The 26,852-nt window shown below is 41.2% G+C and overlaps 1 protein-coding gene across 3 annotated transcripts in view; it reads right to left on the bottom strand.

Moving 5' to 3' along the window:
- Positions 1-4,441, bottom strand: part of YLPM1 (YLP motif containing 1) — a 75,103-nt gene extending 70,662 nt beyond the window's left edge. For 2 of the 3 annotated variants that reach the window (XM_043556639.1, XM_043556638.1), the window contains exon 1: positions 3,373-4,419. In XM_043556639.1, the coding sequence (XP_043412574.1) occupies positions 3,373-4,248 (876 nt within the window). In that variant the 5' untranslated portion in view covers positions 4,249-4,419. Of the gene's footprint in view, positions 1-3,372 lie in introns of all 3 variants that reach the window. The other variant, XM_043556637.1, reaches the window with a different exon arrangement.
- Between the last annotated feature and the right edge of the window lie 22,411 nt (positions 4,442-26,852).

Below are 26,852 nucleotides of genomic sequence, written 5' to 3'. Positions count from 1 at the left end.
CGCAGTCGGTTAAGCGTCCCGACTTCAACCAGGTCACGATCTCGCGGTCCGTGAGTTCGAGCCCCGCGTCAGGCTCTGGGCTGATGGCTCAGAGCCTGGAGCCTGTTTCCGATTCTGTGTCTCCCTCTCTCTCTGCCCCTCCCCCGTTCATGCTCTGTCTCTCTCTGTCCCAAAAATAAATACACGTTGAAAACTAGAAATTAAATGGAAGCATATCAAGCACTTATCCTGTCTTTCCTATACCAACCGTATTTCTAATTAAATAGTCCTAATTTATGAAAGCTTTTCTTTACAGAATTCCATATAGAAAATGAAGAAATGACAGAAAAAAAATTACGTTATAATCTTTAATGGAGAAATAATTTACTCAGGCAGAGACTATAATGGATGAAACATTAGAGGCAAAACTGATGGGAAGGTTTACAATGGAGGGACCAGACTGTTCCTCCCGATCAATCTTGGCACCACTAATAGTGGGACAACCAGGCATTGTGTGTCTCTTGATGGGATGCAAATGAAGCACACAGGACCACTCTGGTTATGAAGCACACTTGCGAAAAGAAAGGTGAACTTAAACCTAAGTTTTCAGAGTTTACCAGAACTGTGAAAGAGAATGCAACAACTCAAATGATTGGAAAACTATGAGACAGCAGACAAATCCAGAATGCAGGACATTCTACAGGACCACTGAGATAGATTTCTCAAATTCAATGGCATGGGATAGAAAAAGAGAATAGAAGAGACTGGTCTAGATCAGGAGTTCTCAACTGAGGGTGATGTTAACCCCCAAGGGATATTTAGTAATGTCTGGAAACATTTCTGTTTCCCACTGGGGGCTGCTACCGACATCTAGTAGTTAGAGGCCAGAGAAGCTGCTTACACATCCTACAACACACAGACTGTCCTCCACAACAAAGAATTATCCTGCTTCACAGTGTCTATATTGGATCCTGATTTGAACAAACCAATAAAACATGACTGAGTCCACTGGGGAATTTTAACATAGATGATATCAGAGAATTATTTTAAATTCCATTAGTATGATGAGATAATAGGGGAAATCTAAATGGGTCAGGTATTAGATGATACAAAGAAACTGTTGCTACTTTTAGTAGGTGTTATGATGTATTTACCTAAGAAAAGGTCCATTTTTTTTATGAAAGATGACTAAGAATGTAGGGATGAAACAACATGAGATTTAAGATTTGTTTTAAAATATTTCAGCAGCAATAATAATAAAAAAGTATAGATGAAGTAAACATGATAAAATCTTGATAGTTGGTGAATCTGAACGATGGGTATATAGGGGGAACCATGCCATTGTCTCTACTTTTGTGTATGTTTATAATCTTTCACCATAAAAATTTCCAATGACATATTCCAAAAGTAAAGTATGAAGCAAAGAATAATACATGTGCAGAAGGGTTCATTGTAAGAGATTGGCACTGGCATGAAGAAAACCTTTATAATCTAATAAATCAAAGTATCCTAAGTCTAGAACATGATAACTTTGTAGCACTGTCCTAGGTGCTACAGAAGATTAAAAGATGAGTGAGATAGTCCCTGTCTGCAAGGGACTTACAATCTGAAAAACAGAACCAAACCAGGTGGGTGAGCTCAGGGATGGCTTCAAAGAGACCTGACATTTGAGATGTACCTTTAAAGCAATACAACTATATAAGCAGGGAGAGAGGGTTGAGGAAGTTGGGATGAATTCTAGACAGAGGGAAGGAAGCCTAAACAAGCTTACAAGGTCCTTCTTGGTCTGACCCCCACACTTCTCAAGTCATCTTCCACTTTTTTTCCCCGGATCTCCACAAAAAACCGGAGGCAATGAATACTGAAAGCATTGAAAGAAGTTCAATACAAACAAGGGTACAAAGGCAGAAAAGCAAAACCAGGAAACCAGTGTTCATGGTATTTGTATTAAGGACTGGTCTGATTCCTCCTCCTTTCCCTCCAAAAACAATTCGTTTGTCTAGTAAACAGGAGGATACAGACGTCGTACTTTGGCTTGGACTACCTCTGAGAGTGTTTGACAACAAAAGCACTGGTAATTTCAGAATGGGTTGGGAACGGGGGACAGAAATGTTGTCTCTATTATAGAGGAATCTGAGGGAAATAACCTGGTGGGATGGTACTAATTTGGTATAAGCCAACAGAATCCCTTCTTCTATTTTACTCCAGCATTACAAGAGTTTTCTCCTGATGATGTGCCAAACACAACATCTTGCTAACTTAAAACAACTTACTTATGTTCTTAATTTCTAATGCCAAACCACCACAAAATTAGAGTACCATATCCCTATTTTTTGGTAATCTTTTATATGTAAATCTCAGCTTGTAGATTAAAAGACTCCTTTTTCATTAGGGAATCTAAGGTGGATTAGTAATTGCTAAAAGTGTCTATTTCAAGAAATCAAAACAAGCTATCTACTCTTATCTATAACAAGTTATCATAACAAGTTATCTACTCTTATCTACAAGTTGTCTATCTATATTCACTTTGGTTCTGTCTTTTTTCTTAAGGGAGGAACTCATTTATTACTGCTATCCTAGATATCTTTGCTCTGTAGGAAGAATCACTTAAAGAAGTTTAGAGGAACAGCTCTCTCATAAAGGAAGAGATATCACTAACTTTTTTCCACCTTGGCCACATTCCACAGCAGTTACTCTGGAGTGAATGGTAACAGTGCAATGCAGCAAACTGGCTACATCTCACAACTTTAAGTGATGTGAGAAAAGGATGTATGGGTCCATTCCTCAAATAACCAAGATACTCCCAAAAGGGTAAAAGGTGAAGAGACTTCCTATGGATTGCATATGTATCTATAAGCATAATTAGGATGCTTCTGTTAGAACATGACTTCATTCTTCATTTGCTAACACCTTGTAATTCACGTAGCTGAGAGCTATCGGTGGCCCCCTAAATAACTTTTTAAAGAAGCTAACTGGCCATAAGGTTCATATGCACTTCAGGTATCAGCCCTTTGGGAAGCTTCTTTTTTTATGCTGCCTCTCAGATGGAAATTTGAGTTTAAAATACAATTTTAAAACAAAGCGCTTTGCGAGAGCAACAAAATCTAGGAGGTCAGTCAGAGGAAACCAAAGAATACATCTGAGAAGTAACTCTTAACCCACCTCACTACTCCATGGTGTTTAGGAACATCTTCAAGAACTGTTCTTTTAATAATCCACATTTAGCTACTTGAAAAGCTGGGATGTCAGACTTCTGACTCTCAAGGAATCCTTTGGAGTGTAAATTAGCTACTCATTGTGCTGGAATTAGCCTAAGCACTGGTTAAAGCACTGAGGCCTGCTCACTTAGGGCCCTCTAGGTGAAAGATGCAGTTCAGGCAGATGCTTTCTTACCTGTGGAGTCATTGTTGAGGGATCTGGCTCAGGGGCAGCTTGCTGCTGTTCAGCACTCTTGTTCTTGGCCCCACTCTCCAAAGGCTCTTGCTGGACAGTTGTCTTATTCCCAGAAGGGGCGGACGGTGGTGGTGGAGCTAATAGTTGGGATTTAGCATGGCCCTGGGAGGGGCGGGAAGGAGATGCCTGAGAAGGGGGCAAATAGGACTGGGAATGGCTCAAATAGGATTGCGAGGAGGAGGAAGAGGAAGAATAAGAGGGGGTGGGCGCCAGGTAGGATTGGGAAGGTGGGGACTGAGAAGGGGACGGCTGAGCGGGAGGCAGGTAGGGCTGAGACGAGGCCGGGGGATAGTACGAGGGTGGTGGCTGAGGTGGGGGCATGTAAGATTGAGACGGGGGCATATATGACCCCGGCGGTACAGGGGGAGATTCGGGGGGGGAATCCAGCTCCATGGGAACCAAACCAGGAGACCCGTCTCGTTGGTGGTGGAGCATCTGGTGTTTGTACTGCTGCTGCTTCTGATAGCTGAGGGCCGGCCCAGGTGGCGGGGGCATCGGTGGCGGCGGTGGCTGCCAGTCCCCGTAGCCGCCCCCCGGCATCACCGGCGGGGGCGGCAGGGGGGGCGGAGGAAGGTGATGGGGCTGGAGCACGCACTGCATTTGCTTCTGGTGCATCTGCTGCAGCTGCTGGAGCTGCGCCAGGTGCTGCTCGCGGAAGCTCATGAAGCCCGAGGAGGAGGGGGCCGCGGGAGTCGTCGAGCTCGAATACCCGGGCCCCGGCGAGGCCTCAGGAAGCGCCACCGGCGGTGGCGGCGGCGGGACCGGCGGCGGCGGATAGTGGCTGCTCCCGCCATACCGGCCCCAATTCGGGTACATATCGGAGAAGGCGGCGCAGGGCTCGTCCCGGCGCCGTTACTCGTCGCAACCGACCTCCAGGAGCTGCGGCGGCGACGGCGACAGCCGGAACTCGCGGTGCCTACAGGCCCCGGAGCGTGTAAACGGAGCGCGCCAGTGCGCCGGCGCTACCGAGCTGGGCCCGCGACCGGGAAGGCGGGGACGGCACTGGGGCGACTACGCCTGCGCAGTAGCCACCGAGAGGAGAACAAAGGCGAGATAGAGCGACCCTTTGCTTGGAGACTCTCGGTTGCCATCTTCCTTCGGGCTCGGATAATGTAGGCGCGAGTAGAATGTTCTCATAGAATCGAGGAACCATAGAGTCTCACAGCCGAAAGGGGTGGTAGAGATCGTATCGCTCCACGGGTTCATTTTTGAATGGAAAAAAAAAGGTTCCATTCACAATAGCAACAATCTCAACAACAACAAAAATGCCATGAAACAAGTAGCAATAACTCTCATAAGAAATATGTAGAATTTATATGAAGAAAACTACAGAACCATACAGGATCATATCCGACGGGGATAAGTTAGACTTGAAATAATGGAGAGGCTTACCATGATCCTGAATGAAAAGAGGAAAAATTGTAGAGATGTCAGTTCCTCTCAAATTCAATGAATAGATTCAGTTCAGTTCTAACAAAAATTCCAATTAGGAACGAATCTGTGAAGAATAGAAACATTCTGAAGACAGAACGTAAGACTACACCAATATATGGTGCACACTTACATGAAAGGTAACATCTGCAGTTATTGTAAAAGGTGAGAAATAGAATTCCTTAGAATAACTCAACACATAAAAAATTCACGTTGGGGAATCTCAGCTAAAGCAAAGATAGCAAAAACCAGATGCAAAGATTGTCTAGAGAAGGTGACCTAGAAAATAATCCAATCTGTCAGCAAAATACTCAACTTTGGCTTGAGTGAATTACTGAAAAACTGGGCTGATACACCCTGAATTCTGGAAAGAAAAGAAGAACCTAACTCTGAGAATGCTAAGTGTGTCAGTGTGTCAGTCGTGCACCACTTAAAGATTTGACCTTTCTTCCATCTTAGCAAACCCAGATCTTCACCTCTCTTAGGAGGTGGATGTGAGTAGAAAGTGGGGCATCCAAAGATCTTTCAGAGGGGAGAGCTTTTCATTCTCTTTTTCCTTTTTGAAGTATAACATATATACTTGAAATTAAACATCATAAGTGTACAGGTTAGTGAATTTTCACAAACCAATCACACTGTGTAACTAGCACCCAGATCAAGAAACAGAACATTAGGGCCAGGGCAGATGCCTGCCCTTGTGCCTCTTCATCTCTCAAAAAGAGAAGAAGAAAAGAAAGAAAGAAAGAAACAGAACATTAGCCAACTCATAAACCCCACTTACCTGCAATTTTAATATTTGCTATTGAAATTCTCTTTTGAAAAATATAAAAATACAAGTTATTTACCATAGTAATAGCTTAAAGGAGAATATCAGATGATCATTGCATTAGATGAAGAAAAAGAATATGATAAAATTCAACATCCATTCATGATTTTTTTTAATTTTTTTAAATGTTTTTATCTGTTTTTGAAGGAGAGAGAGAAAGCATGCACGGGGGAGGAACAGAGAGAGAGGGAGACACAGAATTCAAAGCAGGCTTCAGGCTCTAAGCTGTCAGCACAGAGCCCGATGCAGTGCTTGAACCCACGAACTGTGAGATCATGACCTGAGCTGAAGTCGGACGCTCAACTGACTGAGCCACTCAGGTGCCCCGCCATTCATGATTTTTAAAAAGCTTAGCAAACCAGAAATAAAAGGGAACACCCAAATCTTATGAAGAATATTTACTTATTTAAAAAAATTTTTTAACGTTTATTTATCATAGAGAAACAGACAGAGCATGAGAATGGGAGGGGTAGAGAGAGGGGGAGACACAGAATCCAAAACAGGCTCCAGGTTCTGAGCTGTCAGCACAGAGCCTGACGTGGGGCTCGAACCCACAAATCGCGAGATCATGACCTGAGCCGAAGTCGGATGCCCAACTGCCTGAGCCACCCAGGCAACCCTGAGTATTTACTTATTTTTAAAGTTTATTTATTTTGAGAGAGACAGAGATAGTGCGAGTGCACATGCTCACACACACACACACACACACACACACACACAGGGCGGGGGGGGGGGAGGGGCAGAGAGAGAGAGAGGGAGAGAATCCCAAGCAGGCTCTGAGCTGTCAGCACAGAGCCCAACATGGGGCTTGATCTCACAAACCGTGAGATCATGACCTGAACTGAAATCAAGAATCTGATGCTTAACCAACTGAGCCACTCATGCGCCTTGCCGAAAGCCAAGCTATCCAACCAGCCTGATGGCAGGGCCTGGGCAGTGGACGGATTGGGACTGCATGGCGGCCCACTGAAAGTGAAGCTTCTTGTACTTCTGCTTTTATGTAATGTGGCCTTAGCATTGGTCGGGGCAGCCACCCTACCAATGAAAGTACCTGGGGATTTGTCAGTTGGGGAATTGCCCACGACAGGCCCCCCCCCGGGAAAAGAATCATTGGGGAAAGAAATAAGATCCCGCAGGGAAATTATGCGCCCCTACATCCAGCCCTTGCCACCCCCTATAAAGATTCCTCTACCTAAAGGAAGGATAGCCCCATACATTTCCCATCCAAGGAGGGGACAAATGGTTCAAAATCCCCACTCTGGGAACAAAGGAATGTATCTATGGATACAAGTTACTCCAACCCCTACGCCCACGTGGCCCCCAGGAGGCATTCCAGATGATGATTGGACCTGGTGGGTTAAGGTACAGAATGGTTCATTAGTTCCTAGGTATATATTGTCTCTCTGGGAACGCATAAGGCATGGGTTCCCAGGGCCCTCTTGGCTCCCTCCCGGCACCCCAGACCAAAGCGCATACCTTTGTTCCTTGTACTGCAAATGGTTCAAAGGAACAATTAAGAAGTCATATCCCAGGGCGCCTGGGTGGCTCAGTCGGTTAAGCGTCTGACTTCGGCTCAGGTCATGATCTCGTGGTCTGTGAGTTCGAGCCCCACGTCGGGCTCTGTGCTGACAGCTCAGAGCCTGGAGCCTGCTTCGGATTCTCTGTCTCCCTCTCTCTCTGACCTTCCCCCGTTCATGCTCTGTCTCTCTCTGTCTCAAAAATAAATAAAAACATTAAAAAAAAAAGAAGTCATGTCCCTGTAAACATTCCACTTGAGGTGTTCAGAGATAGATGACCTTTCATGAAAATAGCAGGGCAAATGCTTTATAGACAAACATAGATACATAATGAAAATAATATGAAGAAATTAATCAATAAGCAAAAGGCAGGAGGGAACGTTACAAAGAAATAACCATGAGGTTCCTTAATGGGTGATTACACAAAGGAACATTTTTAGAATTAGGTAAAGCCAAGAAACATAGATGACGCACGCTACAGGGAAATTGCTAACAAATATAATGCCACATTTGCCACAATAAAGTGGCCAGTCTAACACATTGCTGTTGTCTGTGTCCACTTGTTAGTTTCACTGACGCCGTTCATCCTTCGGGAACCCCTGGACCTGCTGGGGCTGGACCTCAGCAGTGCCTCAAGAGTATTTTTTCTAATGTTTATTTATTTTTGAGAGAGCGGGGTGGGAGGGGGTGGTACGAGAGGCAGAGAGAGAGAGAGAGAGAGAGAGAGAGAGAGAGAGAGACAGAGGAACCCAAGCAGGCTCCACACTGACAGCAGAGAGCTGCAGGGCTCGAACCCACAAACCGTGCGATCATGACCTGAGCCAAATCCAGACGCCGAATGGACTGAGCCACCCAGGTGCCCCAAGAGCACTTATTTTTAAACACTACGACAAACATCATACTTAAGTGTGAAACGCTGCGAGTTTTCCCACTAGGATCAACAACAGATGCCCACGACCATCACATCTGCTGTGGACTGAATTGCGTACCACCCTCTCCCCGCCAAAAATGTGACTTGGGAATGTGACTTTACTTGGAAATAAAGTCGTTGAAGATGTAATTAGTTAAAATGAGATCATCCTATAGTAGGGTCAATCCAATATGACTAGTGTCCTTATGAGAAGATGGCCATGTGAAGACACAGATATGCCCACGTGATGCTGAAGGCAGAGATTGGAGTTATGCAGCTGCAAGCCAAAAAGTGGAACAGATAGAATTCTCAGACACTGACGGCGCACGTGTAAACTAGGATGACCATTCTGAAATACTATTTGGCAGCATCTACTAGAGCTGAACAGACACATATATGACCCAGGAATCCCACTACTAGGCATATAATGCCGTAATAATGCATGTAGATGTTATACAGAAGGCATGTTCACAGCAGCACTCCTTGTAATGCCTGAAAACTGGAAAGCAACCCAAATGTCCACCTAGATGAGAATGGATAATGGAATTGTGGTATATTTATACAACGGAATACAGAACAGTGAGAATGAACGAAGTATAACCACATGCGACAACTCAGGTGACTCTCACAAACATAATGTTGAACAAAAGAAGCTAGGCAAAAAAGAATATGTCCTGTATGCGTTCACATATATATAAATTGAAAAATATACAAAATTGATATGTAGTGTTAGAATTCAGGATAGACCCTTGGGGTGAAGAGATAGTGACTGAAGCGGGGCGTGAAGACGTCTTCTGGTAACGTTTGGTGTCTTGATCGGGGTGCTGGTTACATGGGTATGTTTAGTTTGTGAAAGGTTCATCAAGCTGTGCCACTTAGGATTTATGCACTTTCCTGTCTGTATAATTCAATGAATGTACCTAAGAAAACCCTGAAAGATGGAAGTTCAAGAGAATATTTACCGTATAATTGGCTTTACATATAGTTCAAAAATAGGCAAAATGAAATTGTAATGTTAAAAGTGACACCAGTGGTTGCCTTTGGGGAGAAGGAAAAGGGTAGTGGCTGGAAGGGGTACAAGTAGGGTTTCTGAAGTGCTAACAATGTTCTATTTCTTGAGCCAAATAGTAATCACACAGATATTTGCTTTGTTAAAACTTATTTCGCTGTGTGTTTATCCTTCGTGCTCTCTTGTTTGTATGATGTACTTCACTTTTTTTCTTTCTTTTTTTTTTTTTTAAGTTAAAGAGGTGCCTGGGTGGCTCAGTCAGTTAAGCGTCCGGCTCTGGCTCAGGTCATGATCTCACGGTGCGTGGGTTTGAGCCTCGCGTTGGGCCCTGTCCTGACAGCTCAGAGCCTGGAGCCCGCTTCAGATTCTGTGTCTCCCTCTCTCTCTCCGCCCTCCCCTGCCTGTGCTCTGTCTCTCTCTCAGAAATAAACATTAAAAAAAGGTTTTTTTAAAAAAAGGTGGGAAGGAGAAAAGTGATATTAGCAGAAAGCTGAGAAAGATGAGATTAGGTGGAGGGAAGTGGAAAGGTTTCAGGGATAGTAGGTTCTAGCTGTCGTGACCACCAGCCCATCTCTCAACCACCATTCGTCTTTCAGCACCTACTCGGGAGACAGCACCTTTGTTTCAACAGCCCATTCCACATTCTTTCTCCTCATTGTTTCAAGATAAAGATCCAATTGGGCATTGTTTGAGATGCGATAGAAATCCTATGCCCTAGATTCTTACTCTCAGGGAACGAAGATATAGTTGGCCACTCAAACCTTCTAAGCCTGCACGATTTTCAAAAATCACAGCCGCCTTTATGATACAGAACCCCTATCTATACCAGTAAAAGAAGCTTCATTGTGTAATGCTCTCCTGGTGACACTTTAATAACACTGATTTCACATTATGTGACCAACCCCAGGCCAATTTTTCAGAGATAAATTTTTACTAATCTAGCATGAAAAAAGCAAATAACAATAAAAATATAAAGTGCTCTGGGGCATCTGGGTGGCTCAGTTGGTTAAGAATCCGACTCGATTTTAGTTCAGGTCATGATCTCAGGGTTCATGAGTTCAAGCCCCATGTCAGGCTCTGTGCTGACAGTGTGGAGCCTGCTTGGGATTCTCTCTCTCTCTCTTTTTCTCCCCCCACCCCTGTGCTCTCTGAGAGAGAGAGAGAGAGAGAGAGAGAGAGAGAGAGAGAGAGCGCTCTTATTCAAAATGAACTAAGGGATGAATTAAAGCACAAATCACACAGAAGGTTTTGTGTAGGAGATTCCAGAGGGGGTTAGCTCTTAACTGTCAATGCTGTCATAGTCAACTTGCATGAGTCTTCTCTGGAGTAGTTTTATAACCCAGCTATACTTCTCTCTTTTATGTTTCATTCTTACTGTTGCTAGGGGGACTTGAGTGAGGGCTGGGAGGTAGCACTTGATTGGTTAGTGGTTTGAGGTCATATTCTGATTGGCTGATGGCTTACATGCCATTTTGAGGAATAAAAATCTCTGCTGGCTCGTGCAGCATGTCCTGTTCTAAACAACAAGATCTAGAGGCAGATCATCTACTGTTGGACCTATGCATCCTTCGGCAGGCATTTCATAAGGATTTTGGATGGTGTCTAGACTTAGAGTAACCTGGTCATGCGTAACCTAGGCAACGTTAGTGTTTCTTCCCCTCCCTATTACCATGGAGTCATGTTCTCATTTTATCCTAAAGAAACCCATAGGTGTTCCTATGGAATCCCAATTGCCATGTAGACAGTCCTTTCAACCATTCCCAATGGATCACAGTTTAGGCGAGCCCGGACCTTGAGGATGGTTGTGTCCATTACAGTTCTTTGGATGTTATCCATAGCAACAGCTGCAACTTAAAAAAATGTATTGAAAAGATACTGTGGAAGTCACAAAATAGACCAAAAGGTCATTTAACTAGATCTAGGAGTAGGAAGAAACCAAGGCAGGAGCTATTCTACCATCAAAGCTCTGAATTCTATAAGAAACAAATTTCAACTCTTTTTTTTTTTTTTTACACTTTTAGCCGTTCAGTGCCTTTTCAGATATGTGGGATGGCAAGAGGAAAGATCTGGAAGAAAGAGCCTCCAGTGCCCCCCTCATCTTCTATAGTGAAAAGGCTGGGTACTTTGATCTCATCATAGCTGCACTCAATTGGGGAAAATGTAACACTCCAAAAACAGAGCAAAACAAAAAAGTTTGGGTGCTGTTAGGAAGGAGGAGTGGATGTGGGCAAGCAAAAACAACAAGCATTCACTACCCTGGACCTCTGTTGTCAGGCAAATATTCTTAAAGACAGGAGCATAAAAAGGAGTTAGGCAGTATAGATCAAATGCAAAAAGAACATCACCAAGAAGATCTTAAGAACAAATACAGGCACTTTGAGCAAGGGTAAAATTGCGAATGACTTTAAAACTGAATAACTCATGTATTAATTAGGATGCAGACTAAGCTGCTGTAACAACGAGACACTGAGGTATAGTGGCTTAAACAAAATAAAAGTTTATTTTTCATTTATACAACAGTTCAGAGGTAAGCAGCCCAAAGTTGCAGTCTTCAACATAAAGCTTCCGCCTCTAGGTTCAAAGTGGCTGCTCTGGCTCCTGCCATCAAATCTGCATCTAGCTAATAGGCAAGTAGATGGATTAGGGAAGCAGACGTTTAAGGAGCATGCCTTTTAAGGTCATGACCCAGAAGTGATACATATCACTTTCAGTTACATCCTGTTGGCTATAACTTAGTTGGTTGGCTCTGCTTAGCCTCAGGAAGGTTTGGAAACCAGATAAAACTCATTAGATATATTATTAAGGGAAGATGAAAGAGTGAATACTGGGGACAACTGGCAGTATCTGCCACACTGACGACACCAAGTTCTAATAAGGCTGTGGAGCAACAGAAACTCTCATACACTGTTGATGGGAATACAAATGTGAACTTAAAGAGTAATTTAACAGTATCTAACAGAACTGAAGACACATAATGCCTTATGACACAACTTCACTTCTAAGTATATATCTTGGACTAGAGATACTCTTATACATATGTACAAGAAGGCATGTAAAAAAAATGCAGCCCTGTTTGTAATAGCAAAAATTGGAAACTCAAAATCTAGAGGAGACTATCTAGAGGAGAATGGATAAACAAAATGTTTAATATTCACACAAATTTCATGCAGCAATTAAGGCGAATGAAGGACAGCTAAATGTATTAACATGGATGAATCTCACAAACTTAATTCAGAAAAAAAAAAGACTATACATAATAGGAATATACCCAAAAGAACTAAGGCATAGATGTGAAGAGATATTTGAATACCCATATTCATAGCAGCATTATTCATGATAACCAAATGTGGGAGCAACCCAAGTGTCCACTGACAGATGAATGGATAAACAAGTGTGGTTTATACATACAGGGGAACATTATTCAACCTTAAAATAAGGAAATTTTTGACACGTTACAACATAGATGGATCTTGAACATTAGGCCAAGTGAAATAAGCCAGTCACAAAAGTACAAATACTGTATGATTCCACTTAAATAAGGTACCTAGAGTACTAAAATTCATGGACCCAAAAGATAGAATCATGATTGATAGGGGCTGGGGGAAGAGGAGAATGGGGAGTTGTTTGATGGGGACAGAGTTTCAGTTTGGGAAAATGAAAAACAATTCTGGAGTTGGTTGACGGTGATGGTTGCACAACACGGATGCACTTCATGTCGCCATACTGTATACTTACAAATGGTTAAAGTGGTAATTTTGTGTATTTTACCACGTTAAAAAAAACGACAAATGATTTCGTTTATAGGCAGCTCACAAACATACACCTTACAAACATATTGCCAAGGTATTATGGGTAAAACTATAGTGAAAATCAAGAGGATGACAAATACAAACACAAAATCCCGTTACCTCAGAGGTGGGGGAGTTGGGAGAAGTGAATGTCATCAGGCAGGATTACAAGGAAGGTTCAAAGTTATGGGTAATGTTCTTTTTCTTAAACTGGGATGGGGTGCAAAGGGGTTCCATCTTAGGAATCTTTTGCCTTAAATATGCTCCATATAGGCCATATTTTATGTTATATTACATTTCATAATTTGAAGGCATATATATTTAAATATATAACATAAACCTATACCTTCAAATGCATCTATTGTATATTTTAATGTGGAAAAATTAAAGGCGAATGGAGAAATATTAAAGTGGGTTAATTGAGGACAAATTAGAAAAAATTATTAAGACACTTGTCCTATACTCTAAAACGTAGCTTCAAGTTGTGTGATCCCACCTCAGTCAAGTGTTTGAGAATTAGGTGTCGTGAATACTACTGTTTGCCTGCAGAACATCCATTTCCTTCGTTCTTCTTAATAAGATTCCAATGTTGTTCAGGTGTTCACGTCTCCCATTATGTATCTCATGTCACTCAGAAAAGCCAACCATCTCCAGCCCTAAGAGTAGGTCCCAATTAGTTTAAGTCCATTGTGATTAGATCATCCCATTGGCATTTACTGGGAGGTTCTGTAGGCATCTAATCAGCACGTGATATTTCTTTGGCCACCCAAGGGTTGGCATCTGCCCAAAGTTGGTACAATCATACTGAAGCAAAGGATTTTTATTAAGTGATTGCTGTTTACAGCCAACTGGGGGCTTTGATGACAAAGCCAACAGAAGGCAAAGTTGGGAATTGAGGGATGTAGAGCTTCAGATCTGATTGTACTGTGCATAGAGCTGCACTACCTTTGAAATTCCTGTTATTCAAGATGCATCTCCTTATTGTTTGCACTGAAAGCACCCTAACTGAAACCCGGATATATACTCTAAGGACACGTACGGAAACAAGAATCTCAGATACACAGTTGGGCCCCATGGAAACTCAGAAACTCCACTAGGCACTACAAGAAGGACCGCACCAGTGGGCCTTACAGAGATCGGAATGTGTATCAGGATACGAATGGTGCTTAGGACCCAAAGTAGATGTAGCTGTCACTCCCTCGGCATTAGGAAGTTCTTGATCAATTCCTACCCCAGGACTGGTGTTAGATGCACCCCTGCTTTTATGTATGGCTTCTACTCTGGCTATAACTGTTCAACTCTTCATGTCTTGAGACCTAAATTCCCCCAAGAGAGTATCTACCTCCTTAGGCAGAGGTACTACAGTACTTAGGTATCTTAGCAGGTAGAGTACGTAGGGGGTACTTCCTCCAGTTTTGAGTGCTCTTCTCCTGTCCCAAGTTAATGCTGGCCTTCCTGTTCTAGATTCCATCCCTCGATATTATTCCGTCACTTACCTTTTCTCTCCACTATATGTCTCACTTATCTTTTTCACTACTTTTTATTTTGAAAAATGCCAAACCTACAGAAAAGTTGTAAGAATAGTAAATAAGTAAGAATAGTAAATAAATAGTAAGAATAGTAAGAATAGTAAATAGTAAATAAACACCCTCTACCCTTCATCTAGGCACACATTGGTTAGTGTTTTCTTACATTCTCCCTCTTCCTCCTTCTTTCTCTCTCATCTATTTATGATCTATTGTATCAATCTATGCATCCATCCATCTTTCCCCAAACCTTCAGTTACTTGAAGATACTGTGACCCTTCATACATAAACATTCAACATGTATTTCCTAAAACAAGGGTATCCTTACATGTATCTACTATATAATGTTCATAAGGAAATATAACATAAATATAATTGTATTATCTAACCATCAGTCCATATTTAAATTTCCCCAATTGTCCTAACAATATCCCTTATGGCTTCTTTTTTTTCTTTTAACTCAGAGTCCAATCAAGGATCACACGTTGCATTTCGTTGTCATGCCTTGTTAGTCTCCTTTGATATAAAATAGTTCACCAGCCTTTTTTTGTCGGTCTGTCATGACATTGGCCTTTTTTAAGAATCCAAGTCAATTATTTTGCAGAATGTCCCTCAATTTTGGATTTGCCAGATAGTTTCCTCACAATTAGATTTAGGTAAAATAATTTTAATTTGGGAGAGAAATATTACATGTGTAATGTATCCTTTTATATCTATCACATCACGATGTACGTTATGTCAGTTTGTCCCCTTCACAGCAACATCAAGTATGATCATTTTGTTAAGGTAATGTCTGCTGAATTTCTCTATTGCAAAAAAATATATAACTAATCTGTGGCATGATACTTTGAGGCTCTGGAAATATCTTGTTCCCCACAGTTGTTTACCAATGGTTCTAGCATCCACTGATGATTCCTCCCTGAAACAGTATTACAATGGTGATTGTTAAACAGTGATTTTATATTTCTATCATTCCTTTTACTTAATAGTTGTCACATTCCTACGTACAAAACTCTCCAATTCCATTGTACTTGTCTATTCTTAATATCTTATGGACTCACAGATTCTTTACTAAAACTCAGTGTGTGTATCAACATGTTGTACATCTTAAATTTACACAATGTTATATGTCAAATATAGTTTAAAAATCAATGTGATAATCCATTACTGTCATTATTAATTTTGATAATTAAACTTTCAAATTTGGCCAGCATGAGCTTTTTCAAGCTGGCTCCTGTGTCTTTGCATAAGTTCCCATCAATTTTTGAGCAGTTCTTTGCATTTTTCTATAATTAAAAAATTTCCTTATTATGGAGAAGGACCACAATGCTGACATCAGAAGCTCCTGAACTCCCCCCCTCCCAGGGACACACAGAATGTACACACAAAGCAATTCCTTCTGAGAGAAGTCCAGAAACTAGCTGAGTGCCTATTACACATCAGGCAAGTGGGAAACACTCACCTAAAACAAGGTAGGAAAGGCTGAGACTCACTGTCGCCATGAAGCTCATCCTCAGCATGGGGCCGTACCATTGGGAGGGAACCCCTAACTCCCAACTTCTTCCTCAGGAGTGAGGGGTTTGGACCACACATCTAGTGCCCCAACCGTTAAGGCTGCCACACCAGGAACAGGTCCCCAAAACACCTAACCGTGAACAACACAACAGGGCTTGTGTCCACGAGTCCCACAGACCATAGCAACCAAAGCAGCAGTTCTTAATGGGAACGGTTAATGGGAACGGGACTTCCTTTGATAGATAAACTTTCACTTCTCACTGTGTATTGCTTGGAATCTTATCTATTTTTTATTGTACTAAAAACCACATCACATTAAATTTACCACCTGTATCATTTTCAGGTGTACAGTTCATAGTGTTAAGTATATTTACATTGTTGTGCAACAGATCTCTAGAACTTTTTCGTCCTGCACAACTGAAACTCCATATCTGCTAAACACTAATTTCCCCTACCCACTCTCCTCTGGTAACCATGTTTCTACTCTGTCTCTGGTTTTAGCTACTTCAGATACTTCATGAGTGGAATTATACGGTATTCGTCCTTTTATAATGGGCTTATTTTGTGTTGGACAATGGTTGATACTTATCTATGTTGTAGAATGTAACAGGATTTCCTTCTTTTTTAAGTTTGCATAATATTGCACTGTGTATTTGCACCACGTTTTCTTTCTTTATTCATCCATCAATGGATATTTGGGTTGCTTCCACCTCTTGGTTATTGTGAATAATGCGGTAATGAACATGGGTGTGCAAATATCTCTTTGAGATCCTGCTTTGAATGCTACTGGATATATACACAGAAGTGGGATTGCCAGATCATATGGTAATTCTATTTTTGATTCTTTGAGAAGCCGTTATACTAGTTTCTATAGTGGCTGTACCATTTTGCATTCCCACTAACAGTGACAAGTGTTCCTTGTCAGATATTGATTGCATCCTTACCAACACTTGTTATTTCCTGTTCTTCTGATAGTGGCCATCATAATGGATGTGAAGTGGTATCTCGTTATGGTTTTGATTTGCATTTCATTTATGATTAGTGATATTGAGCATCTTTTCATGTGCTTCTTGGTTATCTGTGTTACCTTCTTCAGATAATTGTCTATTCAAGTTTTTGCCCATTTTTAAATTGGGTTATCTGGTTTTTTGTTGTTGAGTTGTGGAAGTTCCTTATAAATTCCAGATTTTAATCCCTTGTCAGATGTAGGATTTCTAAATATTTTCTCCCATTTCATATGTTGCCTTTTCACTCCATTGACTGTTTCCTTTGAAAGAAGGACTCTTCAAAATTTGATGGGGTTCCATTTGTCTATTTTTGCTTCTGTTGCCTGTGCTTTTGGTGTCATATCCAAGAAATCATTGCCAAATCCAATGTCCTCAAGTTTCCCCTCTATGTTCCCCTTTTAGTTTTAGGTCTTATGTTTAGGTCTTAAATCCACTTTGAGTTAATTTTTGTTAAAATTTTTATGGTGTAGGAGTCATTTTTCCTTCTTTTGCATGTGGAGTTCCAGTTTTCTCCAGTACCATCTGTTGAAGAGACTGTCTTTTCCCAATTGTGTAGTCATAGCACCGTTGTCACAAATCATTTGGCAATACATGCAAGGGTTTATTTCTGGGCTTTCTATTCTGTTCCATTGGTCTATATATCTGTCTTTATGTCAGTATAACACTGTCCTGATTACTATTGCTTCGTAGTGTGTTTTGAAATCAGGAATTGTGAGGTCTCCAACTTTGTTCTTCTTTTTCAAGATTATTTTTGCTATTTGGGATCCCTTGAGATTCCGTATGAATTTTAGCATTGTTTTTCTTTTTCTGCAAACAAATGTCATTGGGATTTTGATAGAAATTGTACTGAATCTGTAGATTGCTTTGGGTAATATGAAGATTTTAATGATATTGAGTCTTCCTATCCAAGAACACAGGATGTCTTCCCATTTCTTTGTATCTTCTCTGGTATTTTTAGTAACGTTTTGAAAATTTCAGTGTACAAGTCTTTCACCTCCTTAATTAGGTTTACTCCTAAGTATTTTATCCTCTGATGCTACTGTAAACTGGATTGGTTTCTTAATTTCTTTTTTTGAATTGGTCATTGTTAGTATATTAAAATGCAACTGATTTTTCCATGTTGATTTTGTATCCTGAAACTTTGCTGAAAGCAGTAATTAGTTCTAACTACTTTAAAATGGTTTCTTTAGTACACCTGAAACTAATATTACACTGTGTTAACTAACTGGAATTAATATAAAACTTAAAAAAAAACAAAAATAGGGGTGCCTGGGTGGTTCAGTCAATTAAACATCTGACTCTTGGTTTTGGCTCAGGTCATGATCTCACGGTTTGTTGAGTTCAAGCCCTGTGTGAGGCTCCACGCTGATAGCACACACCCTGCTTGAGACTCTCTCTCTCTCTCTCTCTCTCTCTCTCTCTCTCTCTCTCTCTCTCCCTCTTTCCCCTTCCCCCGCTCATTCTCTCTCTCTCTCTCTCAAAATGAATACATAAACCTCAAAAATAAAATTAAAAATGGTTTCTTTAGGGTTTTCTACATATAAGATCACATCATCTGTGAACAGAGATAGTTTTACTTCTTTAGATGCCTTTTGTTTCTTTTTCTTGTCTAATTATTCTAATCCAGACTTTTTAACAGGTACTTTATCAATTGATATAGGCTAAGTTATACTACAGTAATAAAAACATACAGAAAGCCAACCAAAATCTCATAGCTTGAAATAGCAAATCCTTATTTACCATTCACTCTAATATTCCCATCATTAGGCTGGGATCTAGGCAAAGCAAGTTTCCATCTCTGTTTTCATGACTGTCAAGAAAAAAACAGGGAGCATACCTAATCACGCAGTGACTGTTAAAGCTTCTGTCTAGAAATGAATAGGTCATCTTCACTCACATTGCCACACTTAACTTCAAACATGGTGGGGGACAGTAGTCCTGCCCTGGGTCCATAAAACAGTCAGAAATATTTGCCTAACAGCGCAAACAACTGCTACACTCTACCCTTTTAGTTACCAAATGTCGACCTCACTTCCTCACTTTCCTTACCAGAGGCCAGATATACACAACCCTCTCCAGCACAAAGACATTCTCAAAATCTTATCTAGTCGTGACATCATGTTCAAAGCCCAGGATATCTAGGTAAAGAACAGCAGTCTCCACAGCAGGGGGTGTATATGTAGTAGTATCTTTATCAGGAGGTACAGCTTTTTTTTTTTTTTTTTTTTGACTTAAAGACCTATGCACCAAGACAATGCAAATTATCTGGCCTCATATACCAAATATACAATTGGTGGAATAGGAACAGGACAACCACAGTGAACACTCCCATTCAGAAAAGGAAAGAAAAAAGAACACATAGAAATAACTGGTCTCTGGTTGAGCGTCTGACTTGGGCTCAGGTCACGACCTTGTGGTCTGTGAGTTCGAGCCCATTCAGAAAAGGAAAGAAAAAAGAACACATAGAAATAACTGGTCTCTGGTTGAGCGTCTGACTTGGGCTCAGGTCACGATCTTGTGGTCTGTGAGTTCGAGCCCCGCATTGGGCTCTGTGCTGACAGCTCAGAGCCTGGAGCCTGCTTCAGATTCTGTGTCTCCTTCTCTCTCTGCTCCCCCCGCCCCCACCCTCCACTCGCACTCTGTGTCTGTCTCTTTCTCAAAAATAAATAAACATTACAAAATTAAAAAAAAAAAGAAATGACTGGACTCTAGCAATGCTGTCTACAAGATAAGCCATGGAAGGGCACCTTAGTTTTGGGACAAAGAATTCAGAAAAAAGCTAAAAATAAAAGGACAGCCAAAGGTATACAAGGGAAATGCTTAGAAAAAAAGAAAAGAGAAAGAGAAAGCAGAGATCCTGTTCTCAATATCAGAAAAAATAGAATTCAGGCCCAAATGCATTAAATGAGACAAAATGGATACATTATAACGCTAAAGGCTACAATTAAAATATATCAGTTATGAAAACCCATGCACACAACAATATAGTAGCAACTTTTATCAAGTTGAAACTCTAAGAAGTACAAGGAGAAACAGACAAAATATACTATTAGGAAACTTTAAGGTATTTCTCTCAGCTTGAGTCAGATCAAAGTAAAAAATAATAAGGTACTGAAGACCAAAAAACATGCAGGTATATCTTATGGACAAATACCAACCTTTTACCCTGATAATATCCTGATAATGGAGATTGTGCCTCCTTTTCAAGTGTACATGGAACTTTCATGAAATTGACCACATTTTAGGCCAACAAGAAAACCTCAATAGTTTCCATCTTGCATATTCAAGCAGCACATTCTTTTTGCATGTCTTTTTCCATCTTTTAATTTACTGAAGTATGATCTACGCACAACAAAATGCACTCATTTTGTGTGCATTTCAATGCATTTTGACAAATCAATATATCCAAGTAACCATCACAGTAAAAATACAGAACATTTCCATAACCCCCCCCCCCCCAATTCCTTTTTAATCTGTACACAGCCAACCCCCACCCCCACCTCAGGTAATCAATGATTTACTATCACTATAGATTAGTCTTTTCTAGAGTATAAGTGGAATTACAGTGTATTTTTTGTGTCTGGCTTCTTTTGCTCAACTTGATTTTAAGATTCATCTAGGGGCGCCTGGGTGGCGCAGTCGGTTAAGCATCCGACTTCAGCCAGGTCACGATCTCGCGGTCTGTGAGTTCGAGCCCCGCGTCAGGTTCTGGGCTGATGGCTCGGAGCCTGGAGCCTGTTTCCGATTCTGTGTCTCCCTCTCTCTCTGCCCCTCCCCCATTCATGCTCTGTCTCTCTCTGTCCCAAAAATAAATAAAAAACGTTGAAAAAAAAATTTTTTTAAGATTCATCTATGTTGGGGCACCTGGGTGGCTCAGTCGGTTAAGCGTCCGACTTCAGCTCAGGTCACGATCTTGCGGTCCGTGAGTTCGAGCCCTGAGTCGGGCTCTGGGCTGATGGCTCAGAGCCTGGAGCCTGCTTCCGATTCTGTGTCTCCCTCTCTCTCTGACCCTCCCCTGTTCATGCTCTGTCTCTCTCTGTCTCAAAAATAAATAAACTTAAAAAAAAAAAAAAGATTCATCTATGTTGCTGTATCAGTTCATTCCTTTTATTGTTAAATAGTATTCCATTGTGTGAATGCACAATTTATCCATCTACCTGTCCATAGACACTTGAGTTGTTTCCAGTTTTTATCTATTATGAATGAAGATAATAAACACTGATATATAAGTCTTTGTGTGAATATTGTTTTCATTTCTCTTGGGTAGGTTCCCTAGAAGTAGAACTACTGGGTTGTGTGCTAAGTGTGCAACCTATCATTTCTAGCCGTTCTGTGTCATTCTGTTTTAGGTGTGTTTTGTAATACCACACGGCCACAAGATTTAAAAAACAACCAACCAGGGCACCTGGGTGGCTCAGTCGGTTAAGCGTCCAACTTCAGCTCAGGTCATGATCTCACGGTTCCTGGGTTCCACCCCCGTGTCGGGTTCTGTACTGACAGCTCAGAGTCTGGAGCCTTCTTCAAGTTGTGTCTCCCTCTCTCTCTCTGTCCCTCATCCACTCATGCTGTTTCTCTCTCAAAAATGAATAAACATTCAAAAAAACTTAAAAACTATCCAACCCGTGCATTCGTCTTAATAAGAAAACTTACCTAGTCACATTCATCATGAGAACTGTGCATTTGGACTTTTCTCTGCCATCTTACTTTATGTTTTCTATTTACCATTATTTCTTCTTTCCTTCCCTCGTCTGAATTTTTTTCTTTTGTGATTTACAGATAGTGAAATGTTGAAATCTCCAGTGGTGCAGTCCAATGGGTTTTGACAAAATACATATATATTTTTGTTTATTTTTATGATTGAGTTTCTCTTTTCCATTTCTTCTCTCCGTTGGTTGAGGAGACATACATCCTATATTAGTTAGGATTAGGCTTGACTATACAACGAAAGTAAAACCCAGGTCAGCTTTTCCAATGTAGGGCAAATATGATCACTCAGTTCCAAAGCTTACATTACCTAACAATTCTTCCACAGAGAATAAGGGCAACTCAACTCTCCAGTAAAAGCTCTGGTTAAGGCTGATTGGCTTGAGTTTGATCTCCCAGGGTTGAAATAATCACAGCAGCAAAGGGAGTAAGAATATTTTGATTGGTCCAACCAGGAGGTGAAACATCCATATTATGTGTTGGGGGAGGAATGAGCTACAATCTAGTCCTAGAATAATGGTTTTCTCTAAGAGGAATTCTGTTAGCAGAGAAGGGAGGGTAGGAAAAGAATTATTTTCAGAGCTTTTTCTATCCATATATGTACATTACCATATAAATTTACATATTTTTGTGGTTTAAAACAAAGTAAAACAGGTATCATGCCATACCTAATTGTTCTATAAGTTGCTTTTTTATTTATTTAAAAAAATTGTTTTTAATGTTTATTTATTTTTGAGACAGAGAGAGACAGAGCATGAATGGGGGAGGGTCAGAGAGAGAGGGAGACACAGAATCGGAAGCAGGCTCCAGGCTCTGAGCCATCAGCCCAGAGCCCGACGTGGGGCTCGATCTCCTGGACCGCGAGATCGTGACCTGAGCCAAAGTCAGACACTTAACTGACTGAGCCACCCAGGTGCCCTTATAAGTTGCTTTTTAAATTTTTTTTTTCAACGTTTATTTATTTTGGGGACAGAGAGAGACAGAGCATGAATGGGGGAGGGGCAGAGAGGGAGACACAGAATCGGAAACAGGCTCCAGGCTCTGAGCCATCAGCCCAGAGCCTGACACGGGGCTTGAACTCCCGGACCGCGACATCGTGACCTGGCTTAAGTCGGACGCTTAACCGACTGCACCACCCAGGCGCCCCGTCATAAGTTGCTTTTTTAAAAAAATGTTAATTTATTTTTGAGAGAGAGCATGAGCCGGGGAGGGCCAGAGAGAGATGGGGACAGAGGATCTGAAGCAGGTTCTGTGCTGACAGCAGAGAGCCCATGCGGGGTTGGAACTCACAAACTGTGAGATCATGACCTGAGCCGAAGTCGGACGTTTCACTGACTGAGCCACACAGGTGCCCGTCTACAAGTTGCTTCTTTTTCTTTAAAAAAAAATTTTTTTTTAATGTTTATTTATTTTTGAGAGAGAGAGAGAGAGCACGAGCAGGGGAGGGACAGAGAGGGAGACACAGAATCTGAACTAGGCTCCAGGCTCTGAGCTGTCAGCACAGAGCCCAACGTAAACCCACAAACCACGAGATCATGACCTGAGCCGAAGTCGGACACTCAACCGACTGAGCCACCCAGACATCCCACAAGTTGCTTCTTTTTCTTAACATTAGGTCGTAGTTGTTTCCAGGAAGTAACATAGCTCCTATTATCATTAATTGTGGTAAAACATACATAAAATTTACCATTTTAGCCATTTTAATTTTTTTAAGTTTATTTATTTTGAGAGACAGAAAGAGAAAGAGAGAAAACGTGAGGGGTGGAGGGGCAGAGAGAATCCCAAGCAGGCTTGGTGCTGACAGATGGGAGTGAACTCACAAACGTTGAGATCATGACCTGAGCTGAAATCAGGAGCTGGACACCTAACCAACTGAGCCACGCGGACACCCCCATTTTAGCCATTTTTAAATGTATAGTTCAATGTTTTTAAAGTACATTTACATTGTTGTGCAATCTCCACAACTCTTTTTATCTTGGAAAACTGAAACTACATACCCATTAAACTCCCCATTCTCCACTCCCTCCAGTCTCTGGGAACCACCTTCCTACCTTGTCTCTATGAATTTGGTTACTGTCGGTACCTCACATAAGTGGAATCACAGTTTTTGTCATTTGGTGACTATCTTATTTCACCTAGAATAGCATCCTCAAGGTTCATCCCTGTTGTGTAGCATGTGTCACAATTTTCTTCCTTTTTCAGGTTGCATAATATTCCATTGTATGTATATACCACATTTGGGTTATTCATTCATCTGTTGATGGACACTTAGGTGGCTTCCATCTCTTGGCTATTGTGAATAGTGCTGTGAACACGGGTGTGCAAATCTCTCTTCAAGATCCCGTGTCAATTCTTTTGTATATACTCAGGAGCAGAATCGCTGAATCATACGGTGATTCGATTTTTAATTCTTTCGGGAACCACCACCCTGTTTTCCATAGTCACTGTACCATTTTACATTTCTAACGGTGCACAGCAGTTCCGATTTCTCTACATCCTTGTCAACACTTGTTGTTTATTTACTTATTGTTAACAGCCGTCTGAATAGGTGTGAAGTGGTATCTTCTAGTGATTCTGATTTGCACTCCCTAATGATTAGTGATACTAAGCATCTTTTCATGTGCTTGTTGGCCATCTGTGTATCTTCTTTAAAGAACTGTCTTTGAATTCAAGTCTTCTGCCATTTTTAAATCTACTTCATTCTTCAAAAAAAAAATTTTTTTTTGGGGCGCCTGGGTGGCGCAGTCGGTTAAGCATCCGACTTCAGCCAGGTCACGATCTCGCGGTCCGTGAGTTCGAGCCCCGCGTCAGGCTCTGGGCTGATGGCTCAGAGCCTGGAGCCTGTTTCCGATTCTGTGTCTCCCTCTCTCTCTGCCCCTCCCCCGTTCATGCTCTGTCTCTCTCTGTCCCAAATAAATAAATAAACGTTGAAAAAAAAAAATTAAAAAAAAAAATTTTTTTTTAATGTTTATTTTTGAGAGAGAGAGGGGCAGAGCATGAGCCGGGGGAGGGGCAGAGAGAGGGAGACACAGAATCCGAAGCAGGCTCCAGGCTCATAGCTGTCAGCACAGTGCCTGACATAGGGCTCGAACTTGTGGAACTGCAAGATCATGACCTGAGCCAAAGTCCGCGCTTAACTGACTGAGCCACCCAGGCGCCCCATCTACTTCATTCTTTTTAAATGCACGTGACCTTCCATAGTATAGTTGACCCTTAAACAATATGGGTTTGAACTGCCCAGGTCCATTTATATATGTGAATTTTTTTTTGATACGGTATTAGCAACATATTTTCTCTTCCTTATGATTTTCTTAACATTTTCTTTTCTCTAGCTTATGCTATTGTAAGAATACAGTATATAATACAGGCAATAAACAAAACACACTTTTATTGACTATATGTTAACAATAAGGCTTTCAATCAAGAATAGGCTATTAGTGGGGCACCTGGGTGGCTCAGTCGGGTAAGCGTTTGACTTCGGCTCAGGTCATGATCTTGCACTCTGTGGGTTTGAGTCCCGCGTTGCATTCTGTGCTGACAGCTCAGAGCCTGGAGCCTGGTTCAGATTCCGTGTCTCCCTCTCTCTCGGCCTCTCCCCTGCTCATGCTCTGTCTCTCTCCATCTCTCAAGGATGAATAAATGTTAAAAAAAATTAAAAAAAAAAAAAAGCCCACTTAAGAGTAGGCTATTAGTAGTTAAATTTTGGGGGAGTCAAAAGTTATACTCAGATTTTCAACTGTGCAGAGCATCAACCCCCAACCCCTGCATTGTTCTAAGGGTCAGCTGTGTAGATGTAACATAGTTAAGATCCTCTTGACGGAAATTTACATTCTTTCCAATTTTTCTCTATTACCAACAGTATAGTAGACACCCTCCTAGACACTTCACCATGTGTGAACGTTTCTTTACAGATTTATACTTATGCACTTATATCACACTGACCATGTATTTTAAAGAAGATCACCTGTATAATACCGATAAGTAACCAAAAAATAGAATCTGGGTCTCACTGGAGATCTGCAATTTTTGGTCAGCCATTTGTCTTAAGTTTGAGGGGCTGACTTGCACAGAAATCCATAATTTTAATGTAGTCACTTACCAATCTTTTCTTTTACGGCTTTTACGTTTTCTACCTTACTTAAAAATTCTATCCAAAGAGAAGATGCATTTTTTTGTGTTTTTTTTTCCTAAGACTTCCATAGCTTAAAAAAAAAAAAAAAAAGTTTAGATCTTTGATCCACTTGAAATATCTTCTCATGAAGGATATGAAGCAGGAATGCTAAAACTTTTTTCAAACAGATAGCCAACTGGCCATAATGATAATATAATAATCACTGACACTTACTGAACAACACTTAACTTGTGGCATGTACTGTTCGATTTAATCCCACTTTATCAGGCTTGTTTGGAAGATTAGACAGCACATTGTTCAGAGGAAACAAGGAAGACACCACGTGGTTATGTAGTGTGCCCAACTCATACAGCGTATTAACTGGTGGAATCCAGATTCTAACTCCAGTAGAATTACTCCACACTATTTGGCCTTCCAATAAAATTTCTTTTTCCCACGGATTTGAAATACTACCTTGATAATACACCAACTTGCCATAAATATATCAATTTATGGCCTTTCTATTCTATTTCAATGATCTCTTTGTCTATTTTTACACTACCTTGTGATCATTTAAAACATCTAATCACGTTATTCACCTTAATCACATTTTTAGTTTAATTAATTTAACTTCCTGTTGACCTCACATTCAAGTCCGAACCCTTTAGCATGTCATATAAGGCCCCCTCCCAGACACCTCCTACCTCTGGAGCCTCAGATACGGGTAGAGATCTCTTTCCCTTATATTCTAGTTAGAAAAACCTTCTGGTAGTTTTCTGAGCAGGTCAAGCAGTCATTCCATTAGCATCCATGTCTCCATGCTTTTGTTCATGCTTATGCTTCCTACACCTCAATTTCTTTACTTCATATATTGGGCAAGCACCTATTCGTTTTTAAAAAAAGTCTTTTTAAAAAATGTTTATTTATTTTTGAGAGAGAGAGAGACACACAGTGCAAGCAGGAGAGGGTCAGAGAGACAGGGAAACACAGAATACAAAGCAGGCTCCAGGCTCCGAGCTGTCAGCACAGAGCCTGACGCGGGGCTTGAACTCATGGGCCGCGAGATCATGACCTGA

The sequence above is a fragment of the Prionailurus bengalensis genome, chromosome B3 (genome assembly GCF_016509475.1).
Source record: "Prionailurus bengalensis isolate Pbe53 chromosome B3, Fcat_Pben_1.1_paternal_pri, whole genome shotgun sequence".
Taxonomy (NCBI): domain Eukaryota; kingdom Metazoa; phylum Chordata; class Mammalia; order Carnivora; family Felidae; genus Prionailurus; species Prionailurus bengalensis.
This window is presented reverse-complemented; position numbering and strand designations above follow the sequence as displayed.